General features: G+C 39.5%; 1 protein-coding gene across 2 annotated transcripts in view; it reads left to right on the top strand.

Annotated features, from left to right (window-relative positions):
* The window catches only part of LOC128693583 (uncharacterized), a 109,225-nt gene that overhangs the window by 32,257 nt on the left and 57,023 nt on the right, over positions 1–19,945 (top strand). The window contains exon 2 of one of the 2 annotated variants that reach the window (XM_053783380.2): positions 17,129–19,008. The exons of the other annotated variant lie outside the window; for it this stretch is intronic. Within the exon in view, the coding sequence (XP_053639355.2) occupies positions 17,129–18,759 (1,631 nt within the window). The 3' untranslated portion in view covers positions 18,760–19,008. Of the gene's footprint in view, positions 1–17,128; positions 19,009–19,945 lie in introns of those variants that run through there. 2 annotated transcript variants of the gene reach the window in all.

Raw genomic sequence — 19,945 nt, 5'->3', positions numbered from 1 at the left:
CTCGGACACGCAGGTGAGAACCAGCTACTCCACTAAGGGAGGACACATGAGTCGGTTCTACGAGAAGGACATGTCGTAACTGCTTATCCTTAAACAAACTAGACCTAATAATATTGACTTGCGCACCAGAGTCCATGAACAAATGAACGGGCGCATTATAAACAGATGCTTGCACTATAGGGCCTATGGTTGCATTGGAAGTTATGTGCAAACAAAAAGGTGGATTGTCATCAGAAAAGACTTGTTCTACTTCATCCCCAAAATCATCTATGTCAGAGACATGTGAAGCAACATCATCAGCAGGATTGTCATTCTCGAGACTGCTTAAGGCTTCAAAGGAATTGTGAACGGGGATGGTGTACTCATTATCACCTACTGTCACCATGGGACGGTTTGACTGGGGCGCTCGAATTCCCCCGAATTGGAAGAATGAGCCTGGTTCTGGTTATTTTGAGAACCACGATATCTGTTTCCTCTACGGGTTCTGCGGTTGGAACGGCCACGGAAAGACCTAGAGTACTGAAGGTTATAGAGAGCATTGCACTCAGATGTGTCATGTCCATGTATTCTATGATAAGTACAGTAGGGAAGATCTGGGTACTCATCATCAGTACGACGTCTCTTAGGGTAACTCCCAGGACAATTAATTGCAATATGGCCACGGAAACCACAGTTGTAACAAGTCCGCCGACTATGGTTACTGAATGTACTACGAATACTACGAGGTGTATAACGACTCTGTACACTGGTTCTTGGTGATCTCTGAGATGGTTGACGACCACGATTTGTCTCTGTGGCGCAAACAAGAGGTGGTGCAGACTGAGGCATATGTGTGACATTACTTTTGATACATGGGAAAGTACCCTGGGGGCACAAGGAACGTACATGATTTAAGGCTGTAAGTGGTTCCATCGTCACAGTTGGAGGATGAGCCTCATAAGCACACACAGAAGCAGGTGGCATTAGTTCTTTAATTGCTCCAAAAGCTGCTATTTTAGCAAACGGTTCTGTGAATGGTTTAGCCTCTTCAGGGAGGAAAGCTGATGACTGGACAGCATTGATTAATGATGATAAAAGTTTGTCTAATCTAACAGCAAATGCACTCAACGATTCATTACTCATGGGTGTAGCATTCACTAGTTCCCTAAGAACGACATATGGATCAGCTGTTTTTTCTGAGACAAGGAAAGAACGAATCAGTTCCTCATATTGTGACCACTTAGTAAGATTCCTGAAGTCTCGCATATCAAGGAGATCAACAACGTGAACAGCAGCAGGGGATCGATAAAGAGCTTCTTTAGCAAGTCTGATAAGACTTTCCTCTGAAGGAGGACCTTCAACTAGAGCACCAGCACGAGAACGAATGGCCGCAAACCATGCTTCAAGACTATGTACATGGCCATTGAATAAAGGTAACGCATCAAGGGAATCACAAGTATAACTATAGTATCTCGGTGTCTGGGTCGGTCTGTCAGTCGCTAAGGAACTGTGAGGACTGATGACAGGGGCAACAGTAGCCTGAGAGGTCTGAGTATCGACATTCACTAAAGTATCACTTGACGGTATGTGAGACATAATGGCAAAGTAGCACGAGAACAAATAAGGCAAAAATAATGAACAATAAAAATGATACAAAATGCTAGAATTGAAATAAAAGAGATGCAACTAATTCTGCAGAAGGAATAAAAAAAAAATGTCTAAGATACACTGCAAGAGGAAGGACAACTCAATGTGAAGGACTATTGGTCAAGATAAAAAATTTACATTGAAATATACAAGTAAAAATATTACTGGAGACTGAATTAAATGCAAAATGAGCTGTCTTTACTCTTGCTAATAAAGAAAGTAATTAAAATTTTAAATCAATTTAAAAAGTAGAAAATAAAATTACTAATTTGTTAACTGGGAAATTTAAGTATTTTCTAAGAATGCATAAACAAAATTAAAATATAATTCATAAAAATATTAATAAAAGAAAATAATTCACTGCAGAACAAGTGCAACAAAATAATTCACTGCAGAACAAGTGCAACAAAATAAGGTGTAGAAATAATCACTGCAGTAATAAAGTTTCACTGGGAAAACTCAGGTTAAATGATAAAATAAAAATATGAAGAAAAAAAACTGATTGAACACTTTAACTCTTAATTGTAAATTAGACAAAACAATTTACTCAGACAGAGTAAAGAAAACACTTTACGTTAAAAGTAATTGAAATTGTATCAAGAGTGAATTTGTTCAAAGAAATATATAAAAATATGAATAAAATAAAACAAAGGAACAAAACGGGAAGTGTCACACTTACAGTGGCAGGGCACACAACAATTTTTTTTTTTAGTATATTCTTACAACAAAATCTTGCTGTGACTGATACGACAAAAATTTGCTGGCAAAAATAATGGTACACAGTCTGCGAAAAAATTAGAGGAATGAGACACTGCTGGCATACGAAAAAGACACACATAGAAATAAATGGATAATTTGGTATACTGGGGTGAATATCACTGCGTGAATTACAATAACAATTACTGGAGAATACAACGCTGAAAGAATACAATAAAAAAAATGAATCACTTCACACAGAGTGACTGATTGGTACACCACACAATAATACTTACTACAGGCAGGAGTAGCATAAAAAAAAACACAGAATAAAAAAAATATAAGATGAGTGAAAACACTGAAAAATATTGTAAAAATAACGAGTCAAAGAAAAACTGAGTCTACACTGAAAACACAAGGTTTAGAGTATACAAGAAATTTACTATAAATGTCTCACACACGCAAATGTCTTTAAATGCAAGAAAAATGTCTCTAAACAGAAAATTATCACTGAAGTCTGTAGTAGTCGACGGTGATGACTGGTGATGAGGGTAGGTTGTAGGTTGTCCTGCGCGGTGATGACTGACGCCTCCTACACTCACTGTTGTCGGAAGAAATGCGCTTTCTCGGTGGACTCCCATAATTGACTTTATCGTTGGCGCTCACTACATCTCTTGACCAATTATGTGAGCCAAAACAGTATTAGGACCCGGTACAAGGGTGCAAACAACCACAGGTAGATGGGTGGGTGGCTGGTGGTGGGTGGTTGGTGGTGTTTTTGGAGGGAGAGTGTGGGCGAGATGACTCGCTGGCGCACTGGCGCGCACTCCACTACTACCCACGAAGGTGGCTTGATAAGCCACTCTATGCCACAGGAATGGTGAAAACCACTCTTAGCATCCAACAGGGAGCACAAAGCGATATAGACAATACTTCAGAGGAACTTGGCTTACTTCTTACTGCGTGGCTTACTTCTCTCTCTCAGCTGGGTTAGAAGCTGGGTTGGCTGACTGGCTTACCCCACGAGAATGGCTGACTGGAAGACGTGTAACGATGCACAAAGCACGGAGGAGCAGGTGGATGACAGGAGACAGGCTGGATGATAGGCTGACTGGCGTTCACTTCCACAGTCTGGCTTACTGACTGGCTTAATTGCAAAATCCGGGTCAACCCCTCGGAGATTGAAGCAATTAGCACACGAACTAAGCCAGGAAGCTTGAAACGGCTGCAACAGGCTTGCAGGTTGGAGGTTGTGAGGGGAGTAGCTGGTGGGTGAGACGGATCACCTTTGACCCTGCCGGCTACTCACAAACAGTCTTCTAACGTCTTGAATTACCCATAAAAACTAAATCCACGCTCCACACCGCTGTCACCATTTATCATGTGGGAGTTCGACACGTGGATTGGGTAAAATAATACTCACGTAGGCTGGTAGTACGTATAATTACAGATAATGTGGAGAGCGCCCTTACAGCCGTAACCTTGTCTCCTTGCTCCTCTCGTAACACTGACTGGCCGCCCACAGTACCCATATGTGAGGGGGTCTTTGAATACTGCCAGGTCAGCACAATATGAGTTCAGACAGTGACTCAGGCAGAGACGGTTGGTCGTGAGTCAACTGGCACAGTGGTTACTGGTAACTGGTTACTACTACTGAGACAAGCTGAAAAGATAGACAGGTTACCCACTGCTTAAAAAATCACTCTCCATGATAAGTTCAATACCTAAAAGATGTGGTGATTATTACAACAGTCAACTTAGAGCAAGACTGAAAGGACTAAGTTTATTATTGGTCAAAAGTGAAGCTTTCAACCAATAAATTCACTAGAATACAAGGCAGGCATGTACTTACAGTAGTGCTAGGAGCTGTGAGTCTAGTGATTACTGTTTGGACCGGAGCCCCACACATCACCTTTCGGGGGGGGGGGGAAGAAGGAGGGGAAGGGATAGCGGGAGCTAGACTGACCCTACCTTAACAAGCAGCTGGCAATTAAACTATCACTTTAGGGGTGGGGGAGAAAAGGCGGGAGCTGGACTTACCCTACCTTAACAAGTAGCCGGCAAGCAAACTATCACTTTTGGGGAGGGGGAAAAAAGGCGGGAATAGCGGGAGCTTGACTTACCCTACCTTAACAAGTAGCCGGCAGTGAAACTATTGTTACTATATACTCCCTCGCTACTCCTATCTATTGAACTTTTCCCTCGCACTTACACCTGCGACCCCCCCCCCCCATCATCAGCAACGGCTACAATTTCAACAACACAGTGTCACCAACACCAGACACCCAAGTTTAAATTAGCTTTGAATTCAGTTATCATTTATATTTTTCATTTTTCATTTTCTTTAATGTAGGATTAATATTTCATATTTAAGTGTTTTATATTTCATATTTCCTAAATAATAAAGTGTTTATATTTGTCAGTTTTTGTTCTTTTTCTATTCATTAATTTTCCTGAGGAGGAGCCAGCCTTAGTAATACTGACTGAAGTTGTTACAGGGCTGAGTAAGCCTTCACAGGCACTGCCATGATAAATGTTTGTGTTTGAAGTTCAGAGGGCCACCATATATACACTGTTTATTTATAAACAAATTACCCCCATATAATTCTTAGGAAAGCCAAATGAGCTTAAATTAGTTGTTTCCTGCATACCAGTTAATCTTTCTTTCTTTCAACACATCGGCTGTATCCCACCAAGGCAGGGTGGGATACAGCCGATTAATACATGCAGTATTTTCTTATTCTTTGCATCTGTGTTAAAATGTGAGGATGCTGGAAACAGTGTTTACATACAAATTTATATATCCTTTGCCTCTTTCCATTTGAATAATCAGTGTTACAGTGAGAGGAAACTAAATATAATATGAATACAGTACCTTGTGCATACTGTACATACTGTGCATCAGTTCAGTTGTTAAACATTTTGTGAAAATAAATGACCTGGATATTCTGTGTTGACAGGAACTGCACCTGTCTATGAGAAGGACCCCTATCAGTTTATATGCTCTCTCCTTGTCTTCCTTTGCATAATTAAGGTTAAAAAATGAAAGGAGCCTGGACGTAATGTGTATACAGTACCGACTTCATATATATTTGTGCATTACTTTGTACACTTGTATTTTTTAATAAAGAAACAAGGACGTGTGATTGGTTGTTGTTGTGATGGTGGTGTTCAGGGCTACCAATCTGCAAGCATCCCACCCTCTCTAGTACAGTTATTTTTATTATTGAAAATTCAAGGGAAATGGTAATTTAATTATATTCCTTTATTGCAATAAATTTATTAATATGTAATAAATAGTTTATATTTGAAACAAGCATTCTGGTAGTTAATTTCACAACAGTGAGATGGACACAGTGACAAATGTTCAGAACTTCGAGAAGCTTTTCTCATGAATTTATAATTTTTTCATGTTTTCCTAGATAGCTTGCATTTATTTTATGGTGGTATTGTTCAGGACCGCTTAATTTAGTAAAAAATTTTGTCTTAGCAGATAAAATATATCATTTTTTTGCTGATATTGGCAAGTGGTAGCTGATAGCAGGTGATAGCCTGTCATATGTTTGCTCACAAACTGCACAGGGTCACATCAACCCTCCACACATTTCCAGATCAACAAGTAGTGACTACAGTGAATATGTTCTGGGGCCTAGAGCAGCTCATGATGCTTTACCCTCAGCTGTATAAAGTAGTGCAGGGTAAGAGAGACCAAAGACACTTTACAGAATTTCTCACTAATTCAGTACAACCATCGACGTGAGTGCCTAATGTAAATACAGGGACCCCAATGAAAATAATTCACTTTAACATTTTTGGGTTAATCTAGGTAATTCACACTATGTATGATAATTGTACTTAAGTGTACCTGTGCCTAAATAAACTTACTAGCCTCAAGCATCCACCTCAGCAAACAATCCACAACCTTCCACCTCAGCCCAGTACGACCACAGCATCCCTCTCCACTCTGTTTAGAATCATTGACATATACTAGCAACCATAATTTAAGATAAGAAATCTTATTTCTGTTCCATTATAACCTTAATCAATGCATTAAACATAATACATCGTGACAATGAGCTGCAATTACATTATCATTTTTATTTTTTACGATTTGGAGACCTAAAAGAAAATTTTGCCATTTTTGGGGGCCCAAGGAACGTAACCCTATTTTTCCCACAAGTACTTCAGTTCGTTTTACACGATTTTGGCTTGGACGCAATTTTCAAGACTGTAACCACAGTGTTAACCCTTTGACTGTTTCAGTCGTATATACTATACGTCTTATGAGTCACCATGTTTGATGTATATATACTCATAAATTCTAGCAGCTTCAAATCAAGCAGGAGAAAGCTGGTAGGCCCACATGTGAGAGAATGGATCTCTGTGGTCAGTGTGCACCATATAAAAAAAATCTTGCAGCACGCAGTGCATAATGAGAAAAAAACTGACCGTTTTTTTTTTTAATTAAAACGCCGATTTTGTGTTTTATTTTCATATAGTACAGTGGACCCCCGGTATTCGATATTAATCCGTTCCTGAGAGCTCATCGATTACTGAAAATATCGAAAAGCGAATCAATTTTCCTCATAAGAAATATTTTTTTTTTTTTTTTTATTATCACACTGGCCGATTCCCACCAAGGCAGGGTGGCCCGAAAAAGAAAAACTTTCACCATCATTCACTCCATCACTGTCTTGCCAGAAGGGTGCTTTACACTACAGCTTTTAAACTGCAACATTAACACCCCTCCTTCAGAGTGCAGGCACTGTACTTCCCATCTCCAGGACTCAAGTCCGGCCTGCCGGTTTCCCTGAACCCCTTCATAAATGTTACTTTGCTCACACTCCAACAGCACGTCAAGTATTAAAAACCATTTGTCTCCATTCACTCCTATCAAACACGCTTACGCATGCCTGCTGGAAGTCCAAGCCCCTCGCACACAAAACCTCCTTTACCCCCTCCCTCCAACCTTTCCTAGGCCGACCCCTACCCCGCCTTCCTTCCACTACAGACTGATACACTCTTGAAGTCACTCTGTTTCGTTCCATTCTCTCTACATGTCCGAACCACCTCAACAACCCTTCCTCAGCCCTCTGGACAACAGTTTTGGTAATCCCGCACCTCTTCCTAACTTCCAAACTACGAATTCTCTGCATTAGAGAAATTAGAGAAATAATGAAAATCAAATTAATCTGTGCAAGACACCCAAAAGTATGAAAAAAAAATTTACTACTTGAAATATTAAGTTTAATGCAATAGAATAATTACAATAACAATAGAATAATTGACACCTTTAATGAAGATCTGGTGATGATTGATGGGATGGGAGGAGGGGAGAGGTGTTAGTGTTTAGAAGGGGAATCCCCTCCCATTAGGACTTGAGGTAGCAAGTCCTTTTCCAGGGTTACTTCCCTTCTTCTTTTAATGCCACTAGGACCAGCTTGAGAGTCACTGGACTTCTGTCGCACAACATATCTGTCCATAGTGGCCTGTACCTCCCGTTCCTTTATGACATTCCTAAAGTGTTTCACAACATTGTCAGTGTAATAGTCACCAGCACGGCTTGCAATAGCTGTGTTAGGGTGACTGTCATCAAAAAAGGTTTGCACTTTAAGCCACATTGCACACATTTCCTTAATCTGTGAAGTAGGCAACTTCTTCAATTTCTCTATCCCCTCCTCCGAAGCAGTTTCCGCAGGTGTGGTCTCTTGCTGTTGAAGATGATCTAGCAGCTCATCAGTGGTTAGTTCTTCATTGTCCTCCTCCAACTCTTCCACATCCTCCCCACTAACCTCCAACCCCAAGGACTTCCCCAATGCCACAATGGATTCCTCAACTGGCATAGGCTTCTCAGGGTTAGCCTTAAATCCTTCAAAATCCCTTTTGTCTACACATTCTGGCCACAGTTTTTTCCAAGCAGAGTTCAAGGTCCTCTTAGTCACTCCCTCCCAAGCCATACCTATAAGGTTTATACAATTGAGGATATTAAAGTGATCCTTCCAAAACTCTTTTAGAGTCAGTTGAGTTTCTGTGGTCACTACAAAGCACTTTTGAAACAGCTTTTGTGTACAGTTTCTTGAAGTTGGAAATGACCTGCTGGTCCATGGGCTGCAGGAGAGGAGTGGTATTAGGAGGCAAAAACTTGACCTTAATGAAGCTCATGTCCCCAGAAAGTCACTCTGCCAAGTCTGTAGGATGACCAGGGGCATTGTCTAATACCAGGAGGCACTTAAGGTCTAATTTCTTTTCAGTTAGGTAATTTTTCACAGTGGGGGCAAATGCATGGTGTAACCAGTCATAGAAAAAGTCCCTAGTGACCCATGCCTTACTGTTTGCCCTCCACAGCACACACAAATTAGCCTTGAGGACATTGTTTTTCCTGAACACTCTGGGAGTTTCAGAGTGATACACTAATAATGGCTTCACTTCGCAATCACCACTAGCATTGGCACACATCAACAGAGTAAGCCTGTCTTTCATAGGCTTATGTCCTGGGAGTGCCTTTTCCTCCTGAGTAATGTAGGTCCTGCTTGGCATTTTCTTCCAAAACAGGCCTGTTTCGTCGCAATTAAACACTTGTTCACTGTCTATGTAATCCTTGAATTCCTTCACATATTTTTCAGCTGCTTTTTGGTCCGAACTGGCAGCTTCACCATGCCTAATCACACTATGTATGCCACTACGATTCTTAAATCTTTCAAACCAACCTTTGCTGGCCTTAAATTCACTTACATCAGCACTAGTTGCAGGCAATTCCTTTACCAAATTGTCATGCAACTGCCTAGCCTTTTCACAAATGATCGCTTGAGAGATGCTATCTCCTGCTATCTGTTTTTCATTTATCCACACCAATAACAGTCTCTCAACATTTTCTAACACTTGCGGTCGCTGTTTCGTAATCACAGTTGCACCTTTTGCAAGAACAGCTTCCTTGATTGCCGTTTTCCTGGTCACTATAGTAGAGATGGTTGATTGGGGTTTATTATACAACCTGACCAGCTCCGACACACGCACTCCACTTTCGTACTTTGCAATTATCTCTTTCTTCATTTCAATAGTCATTAGCACCTTTTTTCTTGAAGGGTTGGCACTAGAACCTTTCTTGGGGCCCATGGTGACTTATTTTGCAGAAACAAGCACCAAAAACAGTGATAATGTGGAATGTACCGAATGTATCTTTAGATACGCGCACACTGGCTGGCTTGTAAACACTGGCACACACGGGGCAGTTCAGGCCACACGTGGACACATCTCGTATGAATCGTATCGAATACCGGGTTTTCGATCGGATACCGAGGCAAAATTTTTGCGATATAATGCATCAAATACCGGATTTATCGAATACCGATGCCATCGAATACCGGAGGTCCACTGTATTTATGGTTGTATTCTCGTTTTCTTGGTCTCATTTGATAGAATGGAAAACATATTATAGAAGTAGAGGTGATTTTGATTGGTTTTACTATGAAAAGAATCTTGAAATGGAGCTCAAAGTAGGGGAAATGTTTGATTTTTGCCAATGTTCAAAAGTAAACAAATGATGTCATTGTCCAATAAATGTCCAACTAGCCATTCTGATATGCAGTCATGAATGGGTTGACATTATTTATACAATTATTACAATATTGCAGTAGTCTGCATAACAGTAAATCTTCTATTTTTTGTTTGAATAAAAATTCAAAATAGAAAGCAAGAGTAATATCAGAGGGGCCTGGAGACATGACTGATGAACAAAGAAAATGTTATTTTAGAGCTAGGAATGTGTGCATTGTTCATTCTGGACCCTATTCTGAAATTGTGAAATTGGCCCAATTGCAAATTTCTGACCACGTTATTGGGTAGTTGAAATCGGTAAATGGGCAGTTTCTTGTACTCAATCGATAGAAAAAATGGAGTCCTAAAGAAATAGCTATGAGTTTGGTCGACTGGAATAATGGAATTAGCCAAAAATAGGGCTCAAAGTGGGCAAAATCGCCAGTTCGTAAATATCGCCGAGGTCGCTGACTTCACGAGAGCGTAATTCCATCAGTTTTCAACCAAATTTCGTTCTTTTGGTGTCATTACAATCGGAAAAAGATTATCATTTCATAAGATTTTTTTTTTTTTTTTTTTAAGTTTGCGACACCAGGAGACACCTCAGGATTTGGGGTTGCGACAGTCAAGGGGTTAATTATTAGTCATATGTACTATGTATTTGACCAAATACATAGTACATATGACTGTTTAAAAACTCTGCAGATAAAAGGCCGAAAATTATAGACCTCTTACATGATGATGCAGTAATGCTGTTAAGAACACTACCTAAATATAATGTGAATGTTACATAAATTGATTGTAAATGTTCATACAATATTGTTACCAATGGCTCTACCACTTAACCCTTTGACTGTCGCGGCCGTATATATACGTTTGTGAGGTACCGTGTTTGACGTATATATACAGTGGACATTTTTTCATTCCAAGTATCTAGTACTGGCTTATTGTGAAGTAGATTAGTCATTTCAACCCCCAAACATCACGTACAAACGCACTTACATAAATACACTTACATAATTGGAGAGGCGATCGTTAGCTAGTACTCATAAATTCTAGCGGCTTCCAGGCAGGAGAAAGCTAGTAGAGAGAATGGGTCTGTGTGGTCAGTGTGCACCACATAAAAAAAATCCTGGAGCACGCAGTGCATAATGAGAAAAAAAAACTCCGACCGTTTTTTTTAATTAAAATGCCGACTTTGTGGTCTATTTTCGTATAGTATTTGTGGTTGTATTCTCGTTTTCATGGTCTCATTTGATAGAATGGAAACTATATTATAGAAATGGAGGTGATTTTGATTAATTTTACTATAAAAAGAACCTGGAAATGGAGCACAAAGTACAATAAATGTTTGATTTTTGCCGATGTTCAAAAGTAAACAAATGATGTCATTGTCCAATAAATGTCCAAATAGCCATTCTAATACGCAGTCATGAATGGGTTGATGTAATTTTTACAATTATTACAGTATTGCAGTAGTCTGCATAACAGTAAATCTTCTATTTTTTGTTTGAATAAAATTTCAAAATAAAAAGCAAGAGTAATATCACAGGGACCTGGAGACATGACTGATGAACAAAGAAAATCTTATTTTAGAGCTAGGAATGTCTGCATTGTTCATTCTGGACCTTATTTTGAAATTGTCGTATTTTTTAATTTTCGTGAAATTGGCCAAATTGCAAATTTCTGACCATGTTATTGGGTAGTTGAAATCGGTAAATGGGCAGTTTCTTGTGCTCAATCGATAGAAAAAATAGAGTTCTGAAGAAATAGTTATGAGTTTGGTTGACTGGAATAACGGAATTAGCCGAAAATAGGGCTCAAAGTGGGCGAAATTGCCGATTTTTAAATATCGCCGAAGTCGCTAACTTCGCGAGAGCGTAATTCCGTCAGTTTTCCATCAAATTTCGTTTTTTTGGTGTCTTTACAATCGGGAAAAGATTCTCTATCATTTCATAAGAAAAAATAATTTTTTTTTTTTTCGAATATTTTGCGACACCAGGAGCAACTTCAGGATTGGGCCCTTCGACAGTCAAAGGGTTAAAAATTACTATAACCAATTGTCAAAGCAATCAGAATTAGTGTCTCTTCATATAATTTGTTATATTAGCATTCTAGCAATCTAAGCCTTAGCTATGAATTGTATGTTAATGTTAAACACTAATATTAAGTAGTTAGTATTATTTCATTCTAAGCGTAGTCTAAGTTCACTTGAAATGCTGTGCATATTATGGGCTTTTCCATTCTTTATACTTTATTTCTGTATAATTTAAAAAAAAAATTCATGATTCTGATTAGACTGACACATTTTTTTCAGCCAGTGATAAAATGGTCACTAAGATCTATAGAAATGAGGCCTGATTGACTGATTTTTTTTTTTATATAGCAGTTACATACTATGCAGTTAAGTGTGGGGCTGAGTAATCTCAGTTGGTTCCTTAATTTATTACTTGTCTGTAATTATTTAGTGCTGAGATTTCCTTATATCTATTACATAACCCATTGTTTTGTTGTTGAAAGTAAGAATTGAAGTCGCCAAGTATTATTGTCTCACAGGCCCAATTCTGGACAGTACTCTTAGACTGTGTACTAAGACCCGATTTCTAGGTGGAAGGGCAATAAACAGTTTCTACTAGAATGGGTTTCTTCTCAGGCATAGAGACACACAACAGTCTCTTCACTAGTCAATATGGCTTTCGTAAGGGCCGTTCTACCATAGACCCCTTACTACGCTTGGATACTTATGTTCGTAATGCCTTTGCGAATAACCACTCAGTTATTGCCATATTTTTTGACCTTGAGAAGGTATATGATATAACTTGGAGGTATAATATTTTGGCCCAAGCCCACTCCTTAGGCCTCCGAGGCAATCTACCCTCCTTCCTTAAAAACTTTTTAACTGACAGACATTTCCGTGTTTGGGTTAATAATGTGCTCTCCCCAGACTTTATCCAAGCTGAAGGTGTCCCCCAGGGATGTGTTCTGAGCACAACACTTTTTCTTCTTGCTATAAATGATTTGGCCTCTAGTCTTCCATCCAATATTTGGTCATCACTCTATGTTGATGACTTCGCTATAGCTTGTGCAGGCACTGACTGTCACCTCATTACAGTTTCTCTCCAGCATGCAGTCGACCGTGTTTCCAGTTGGGCCACCACACATGGGTTTAAATTTTCCAGTACCAAAACTCACCAAATTACTTTCACTAGATGCTCTGTCATCTCCGATCATCCTTTGTACTTCTATGGCTCACGTATCCCTGAACGTGATAGTCAGGTTTCTAGGCCTTCTCTTTGACCGTAGGTTATTCTGGAAACCTCACATTACCTCTCTGAAGGCAACTTGTCACAACCGGCTGAACCTCCTTAACCCTTAAACTGTCCAAACATAGATCTACATTTGTGCGTGCAGCGCTCTGACCTTAATTTTCTCCATAAGAAACAATGCCAAAAGCCCAACTGCCTACGGTAGCTTCCCGCTCTCTTTTTCTTGACCGCTTCTGCTCTCATTCTCATGCCATCGCAGTGTACACAGATGGCTCTAAATCTTCTGATGGTGTCGGATTCGCAGCAGTGTTTCTGGACATTGTTGTGCGAGGACATTTACTATCCTCGGCTAGCATTTTTGCAGCTGAATTGTATGCCATTCTTGCAGCACTTATCCGTATTGCATCTATGCCTGTGTCATCATTTGTGGTTGTCTCAGACTCCCTTAGTGCTCTACAGGCTATACAAAAATTTGATACACCTCACCCCTTAGTCCTCCATATCCAACTTTGGCTATGCCGTATCTCTACCAAGCATAAAGATATTGTTTTTTGTTGGGTCCCTGGTCATGTTGACATACAGGGCAATGAACGGGCAGACACTGCTGCATGGTCAGCAGTACATGGCCTGCCAGTTTCATATAGATGTGTTCCATTTATAGACTATTTTGCTGTAATAGCCAGACTTTATCCATTTAACAAAGATTAATAAAAACAAGTAAGATAATTTACCCAATTTTAGATGAATCAGTGAATGACAACAGTCATGATGGTGGTGATGGGGTGGTATAGGAAGGGAGGCTTAATCCTCATTACTGGTGATGGGTAAAGGTGAGTTTGGGTCCTGATCATGACACTGGGACAATTTAGATCTACCATTTAAACTAACATGCACATCTTTGGTATGTGGGAGGACACCAGAGTACCCAGAGATAACCCATGCAGACAAGGGGAGAACATGCAAACTCCACACAGACAGTGGCCCCTACTTGGAATCAATTTTTTTTCTCAACGCTATAACAAAATGACATATTCAAGAACCTGCTGTATTTATAGCATGATTTAGGCAAGTGCATCTGGTACTCTTTTTTTTTTTTGTTTCCAATCTGCTTTCTTATGCAAATAAAATACTGTACTAAATAGCCAGTCTCTTCCTGATTCATCAAAAGAACTCCTTGGAATGCAGGCAAGAAAGATGCATCATAATTTACACCTGGAAAATCCTAGAGAGGCTAATCCCAAATCTACTCATGAAAATCACTTCCTACGAAAGCAGAAGTCTTGGCAGGCTATACAACATTCCACCAATGAAAAGCAAGAGTGCCATGAGTATGCTAAGAGATATAACACAATAAGTGTCAGGGGGCCCAAGATCGTTCAGCTGCCTCCCAGCATACATAAGGGGGGGTTAGCAATAGGCCCCTCACTGTCTTTCAAAAGGGAACTGGACAGACACTTAAATTCAGTACCTGACCAGTTATTGGACTCCATGTGGCTGGCAGTAACAGCCTGGTTGATCAGGCCCTGGTCCACCGTGAGGCATGGTCACGGACTGGGCTGCAGGGGCATTAACCCCAGAACTTCCTGCAGGTATACTCTAGGTATACACACATTGTTGCCATACATGAATGTTTCTTAGTTACGATCACAAAAATTGTTGCCACACTTATCATGGCCTTTTTATTTTAAATTGGCTTGTTCTCAGGGTCGAAAATTTTTCAGAAAAAACAAAAATTTTATGAAAAGATAGAGAATCTATTCCCGACCATAACGACACCAAAAGTGTGAAATTTGATAGAAAACTTACGGAATTATGCTCTTGTGAAGTTAGCGGTCTTGACGATGTTTATACATTGGCGATTTCGCCCACTTTGAGCCCTATTTTCGGCCAATTCCAGTGTATTAGTCGACAAAAATCATAACTATTTTGCTAGAATTTCATTTTTTCTATCAAATGAGTACAAGAAACCACCCATTTACCGATTTCAACTATCCAATAAAGTTGTCAGAAATTAACAATTTTGCCAATTTCACACAAATTTCAAATGATGCCAATTTCCAAATAGGGTCTAGAATAAACAAGACAGACATTTCTGGCACTAAAATAACATTTCCTTTGTTCATTAGTCACATCCCTAGGCCCCTCTTACATTTCTTTTGGTTTCCACTTTGAATTTTTATTCTCACAAAAAATAGAAGATTTACTGTTATGCAGACTACTGCATTAGTGTAGAAATGGTATAAATAATATCACCACACTTGTGAAAGAATATTAGACTCACCAGTTGACATGTATTGGATGTGTGGCATGATTTGTTTACTTTTGAACTTGGGCAAAAGTTGAATATTTCTGCTACTTTGAGCTCAATTTCAAGGTACTTTTCATTGTGAAACCAATCAGAATCGTCTCAATTTCTGTAATATGTCTTCCATTCTATAAAATGAGACCAGGAAAACTAGAATACAACCATAAATATCATACAAAAATACAGTGCAAAGTCGCTGTTTTAAACCAAAAACACAGTCAAAGTTTTTGTTTTTCTCTTTATGCCCTGTGTGCTGTAGGATTTTTTTTTTTATATTGCGCACACTGACCACATAGACCCATTCTTTCGTGTGTAGGCCTACCAGCTTTCTCTTGCTAGATTTGAAGGCGCTAGAATTTAGGCGTACTAGCACGTCAATAACCCTGGTGCGTAAGCTGTACTAGTACGTCGGAAATCCTGAAAGAGTTAATAACCCCCCTTAGTATTCATAGTTATTGTTTTGTATGCAAAACCCACATGATATATACTTAGACCAACTTGGAATAGTAACCATCTCAAAAGTAGACATAAAAGGAACAGACCAGTGGGAGTAGACCATCTGGGATGCTGCTGGTTAATTTGCCTAGTAGTACTTTTCAAAGAGTACTTTGTTGCTGGTGACAGGTTCTTGATCCAAGAACATGGTCTTACCCTCTCCTTCCTCAGATCAAAACTGATTATCACCATTCCCCAGGTGTTGTGTGACTCCTACGAGCTTTGCATTTCCCCATAGTTGCAATAATAATCCCTCATAGTTGTAAAGTACGTATTTGGCTCACAACCAAACGGACTTAGGTTGAATCCTGGGCAAGATATTGTCCTTGTTCTTCTAGTAGCAAATAGCAGTAGGTGCCTGGCTGTTACTTGACAGTTCTGGGCCATATTTACAGGAAAGGACCTTAATGGAAAGAAGCCACTCTCCATAGCTTGAGTTATTCACTGGCTTACTAACACTCATGGGTTAATTATACAAATAGGGGAGATACAGTATGATTGAATAAATAATGGAGATGTAAATAAGTGCTGAAAATATTTAACTAATGTAGGACATGCATCGGTTAATTAATCGGTGTCACAAAAAAGCTAAATAGGATTTATTTCCATTGGGGTCCCTTCAAATTGATGCCATGATGCTGGTTAAGAACTCAACTTGCAAGGAATTTCAGCTGCTTTCTCTTTCTTTGGTTCGGACCTGATTACCTCCCATTCCCCAGATGTTATACAACCTCTACAAATTTAGTATATCTCCATACATATAATGCCATTAAGGTTACTGCCTAGCAGGAGCCCAAATGGCATAGAGTAGGCCGTCATTCAAGATAAGCCCTATGGGTCTGGTACCAGGAAAACTCGATGTTTTAAACTTGTCGATATTGGCAATTTACCCTGGCAACCAGTAGGCAAGTTTAAGTAAATCAAGTTATCTAACACTGGGGCAGGATGCCTGGTCTGGGACTGAATCTTGGTGGGCATGACCCTTGGAATCATCTTCAGTAACCTGTAGGTAACAAAATTGATATATAGCTAATGAATATCATTGTTTTGCCATGTATTTCTAATTTATTCTTGGTAATATGCTTTATTTTGTATTATTAACTTAAAGTATTTGTTCAAGCCTAGACACATGCTTTTGTCAATTACATTAAAATATATTTAACTGTAGAAAGTGGCTTCCTCATTTGCGACATTCAAATATTTCCAGATCATGTTATGAACGTGGCTCGTGTGGACATTAAAGAAGAACCAGATTCCTTTGATCTCGACTCTCCCACTCCACCCAGCTCTCCAGATATCAACTCGTTACTAAACTGTTCTGCTGTCTTTCAAGAGCATGACAATACAAATGAGTCAGACAGGACACATACTATACAAGACCCTGATAGAAGCTTTTCAGCTCAGGAAGAGACAATAAAGTTCATCATAGTACCTGAAGCTTCACAGCGTGGCAGAGATCTTCTTGTGGAAGGAAGCTACACCTATGTGAAGGACAGGGCCAGTAAAAAAGGTAGGCAGAGGTGGAGATGCCAGATCCGGAGAGGAAGGACAGGTTGCTTGGCATCAGTGATGCAAGAAGGTGACAAATTCACAAGAGGAAGCAAACCCCATACCTGTGACCCAAGAGGCTGCACTCTGGCCCTTGCAAAAATAAAAGCATATGTCAGGAGAGAGGGGAAAGCTCGACCCTCTGCATCTGGTTCCACTATTGCCAATGAAGCAGTTGCTGCACACCTTTCCTTAGATATTCCTGCAACTTGTCTACCTTCTATGGATTCTCTTATTAGAAGTGTCAACTTCCTTAGACAAAACCGTGGACCCCAGCACCCCAAAGACCTCCAATTTGAATGGGTCTATGAGGCTCTGCCACCAAACTTTGTACGACAGGAAGTTAAACTAGGCCACCAGAGACATATTATCATGTATACTGATAAACAGTTGCAACTCCTCCAAAAGGCAAAAATTCTGTATTCAGATGTTACCTTCAAGGTTATCCAAATCCCTTACAAACAGCTGTGGTGCATCCATGTATTCATAATGCAAGACAATCTGTGGAAGCAAATACCAGTCTTGATGGTTTTAATGTCTAGAAGATTCAAGTCAGACTATGTGGCTGTCCTAAGTAAGATGAGAGAGCTTGTACCATCTTTTAGGCTTCGCACAGTCGTGCTAGACTTTGAATCAGCGGTGTGGGCAGCATTTAACGAAGTATTCAGAGATGAGAACATTGTTCTTAGGGGCTGTGCATTTCATTGGACTCAAGCTATCTACAGAAGGATAAAAAAGCTAGGCCTCCAGCTGGAGTACAACCAGAAGAAAAAGACACAGACCTTCCTTCAGGAGTTGATGTGTCTTCCATACCTCCCCGCAGACCAGATTGAGGAGGTCTTTTTGAATTTCTATGACCTAGTAGAGAAAATTCACCCCAAATCCTTCAGACGTCTCATGAGTTACATTGAGAAGACCTGGATTTCTGGCTGTTGGTGTCCTACAGATTGGTCTGTCTTCAAGCATTCCATCAGAACAAATGATGATGTGAAGGAGTGGCATGACTCTCTCAACACTGCTGAGTCCATTCACACTGGCAAGGTTAACATGTACAAATTGATTGAAGTTCTCTACAGAGAATCAAAGAAAGTACCCACTCAGTGTCAGCTGATGTCAGAGCAAATGATACAAAATCGACAAAGGAAGGCCCATATAAGCAAACAAATCTACCAGGCCTGGGAGGAGTTGGCCCAGAGGAAGATTACTCAGTGGACCCTCCTGGGGCTTGTGGCCAAATATCACCAGCCATCTTTGATTGCTGAGGATAGACCAGACTCTGATGAGGAGTAATGAATGATGTAGCTATTAAATTATGTACCAACAGGAAAATACCGGCCACAGCATTATGAATTATTATTCACTTGGGTGGAGTACATCCAAAATGTCAACATCCATTTTTGACTGTGTATTGAATACATAACATACTGTTAAATATGTAACCATGCTTTTATTTGTAAAAGTAATGTAAATTTGTAAAGTGGTTATAATTGTAAAATACTGTACAATTAATATTTATTATAAAATAAAAAAGTGAATGATTGAACTTTTTAATTTATCATACTATTAATACAGCAACTCAAAACATTTTCTCTCTCATTTCTGTATTATAAACATACATTTACAAAAGATGCAGATTCACTTTTCATTAATTTTGACTTCCCTGTAAATACAGTATGAAAAACATTGCCCTGAATCAAACTCAAAACCAAACAAAGCTCATATTCAATTAATATTTTTCTCAGGTAAATTCTGTTCTTAAAGCTTTGTGTTCCTGTGGGCTCACTATTCCCCTGTTCTTGCTTGCTTATGCAGAACAACCACTGTGAAAAAATTGGGAAATTCCAAGCACTTTTGTGATTTCTCACATTATCAAGGAACTATGTAAATAAAACGTCAACAGGAAGGCATATAAGGGCAAGACTGCACCTCACAGTCACGTCAAGACTTCAACTTTGTACTGCTAATGTGCATCCTTTACTATGATGATCCTGTTTTTGCCCTGGCCACCTATTCTTGCCCATAACAATTAGCTTCATCAAGTTGTTCATTTTCTTCCTCTGGCTATTCTCTGCCTATTTCCATTCTAAACGGACTTTCTTCTTTGAAAATTGCACTCTGCCTTTACTATAATCATATTTTCCAAAATCTTAATAATGCTCTCTGCCCCCTGAATATCAAAGCTACATTTCATCAAATTGATACACTTTGTAGCAATCCGGTTGACACTTACGTCACTGATTATCTTGCCTCTCCAAGAGAGTGCATGTATAGTAAAACTGGCCACTCCCTTTTGGTTAGACCTCAAGAACACAGGAGAGGTACTCGCCTTGCTGCCACTAACAACGCTTCTCTGACATGGTAGAGATCATAATCATCTCATAAGCTGGTCCTTCTTTTTGCCTTCACAGAAACCATCTTGTTAAATGGTTTCATATGTACAATTCCTAACATGAATCCAAGGTCTGGTTCTGTTTCT

Source organism: Cherax quadricarinatus, chromosome 57 (genome assembly GCF_038502225.1).
Source record: "Cherax quadricarinatus isolate ZL_2023a chromosome 57, ASM3850222v1, whole genome shotgun sequence".
In the NCBI taxonomy this organism is placed as follows: domain Eukaryota; kingdom Metazoa; phylum Arthropoda; class Malacostraca; order Decapoda; family Parastacidae; genus Cherax; species Cherax quadricarinatus.
This window is presented reverse-complemented; position numbering and strand designations above follow the sequence as displayed.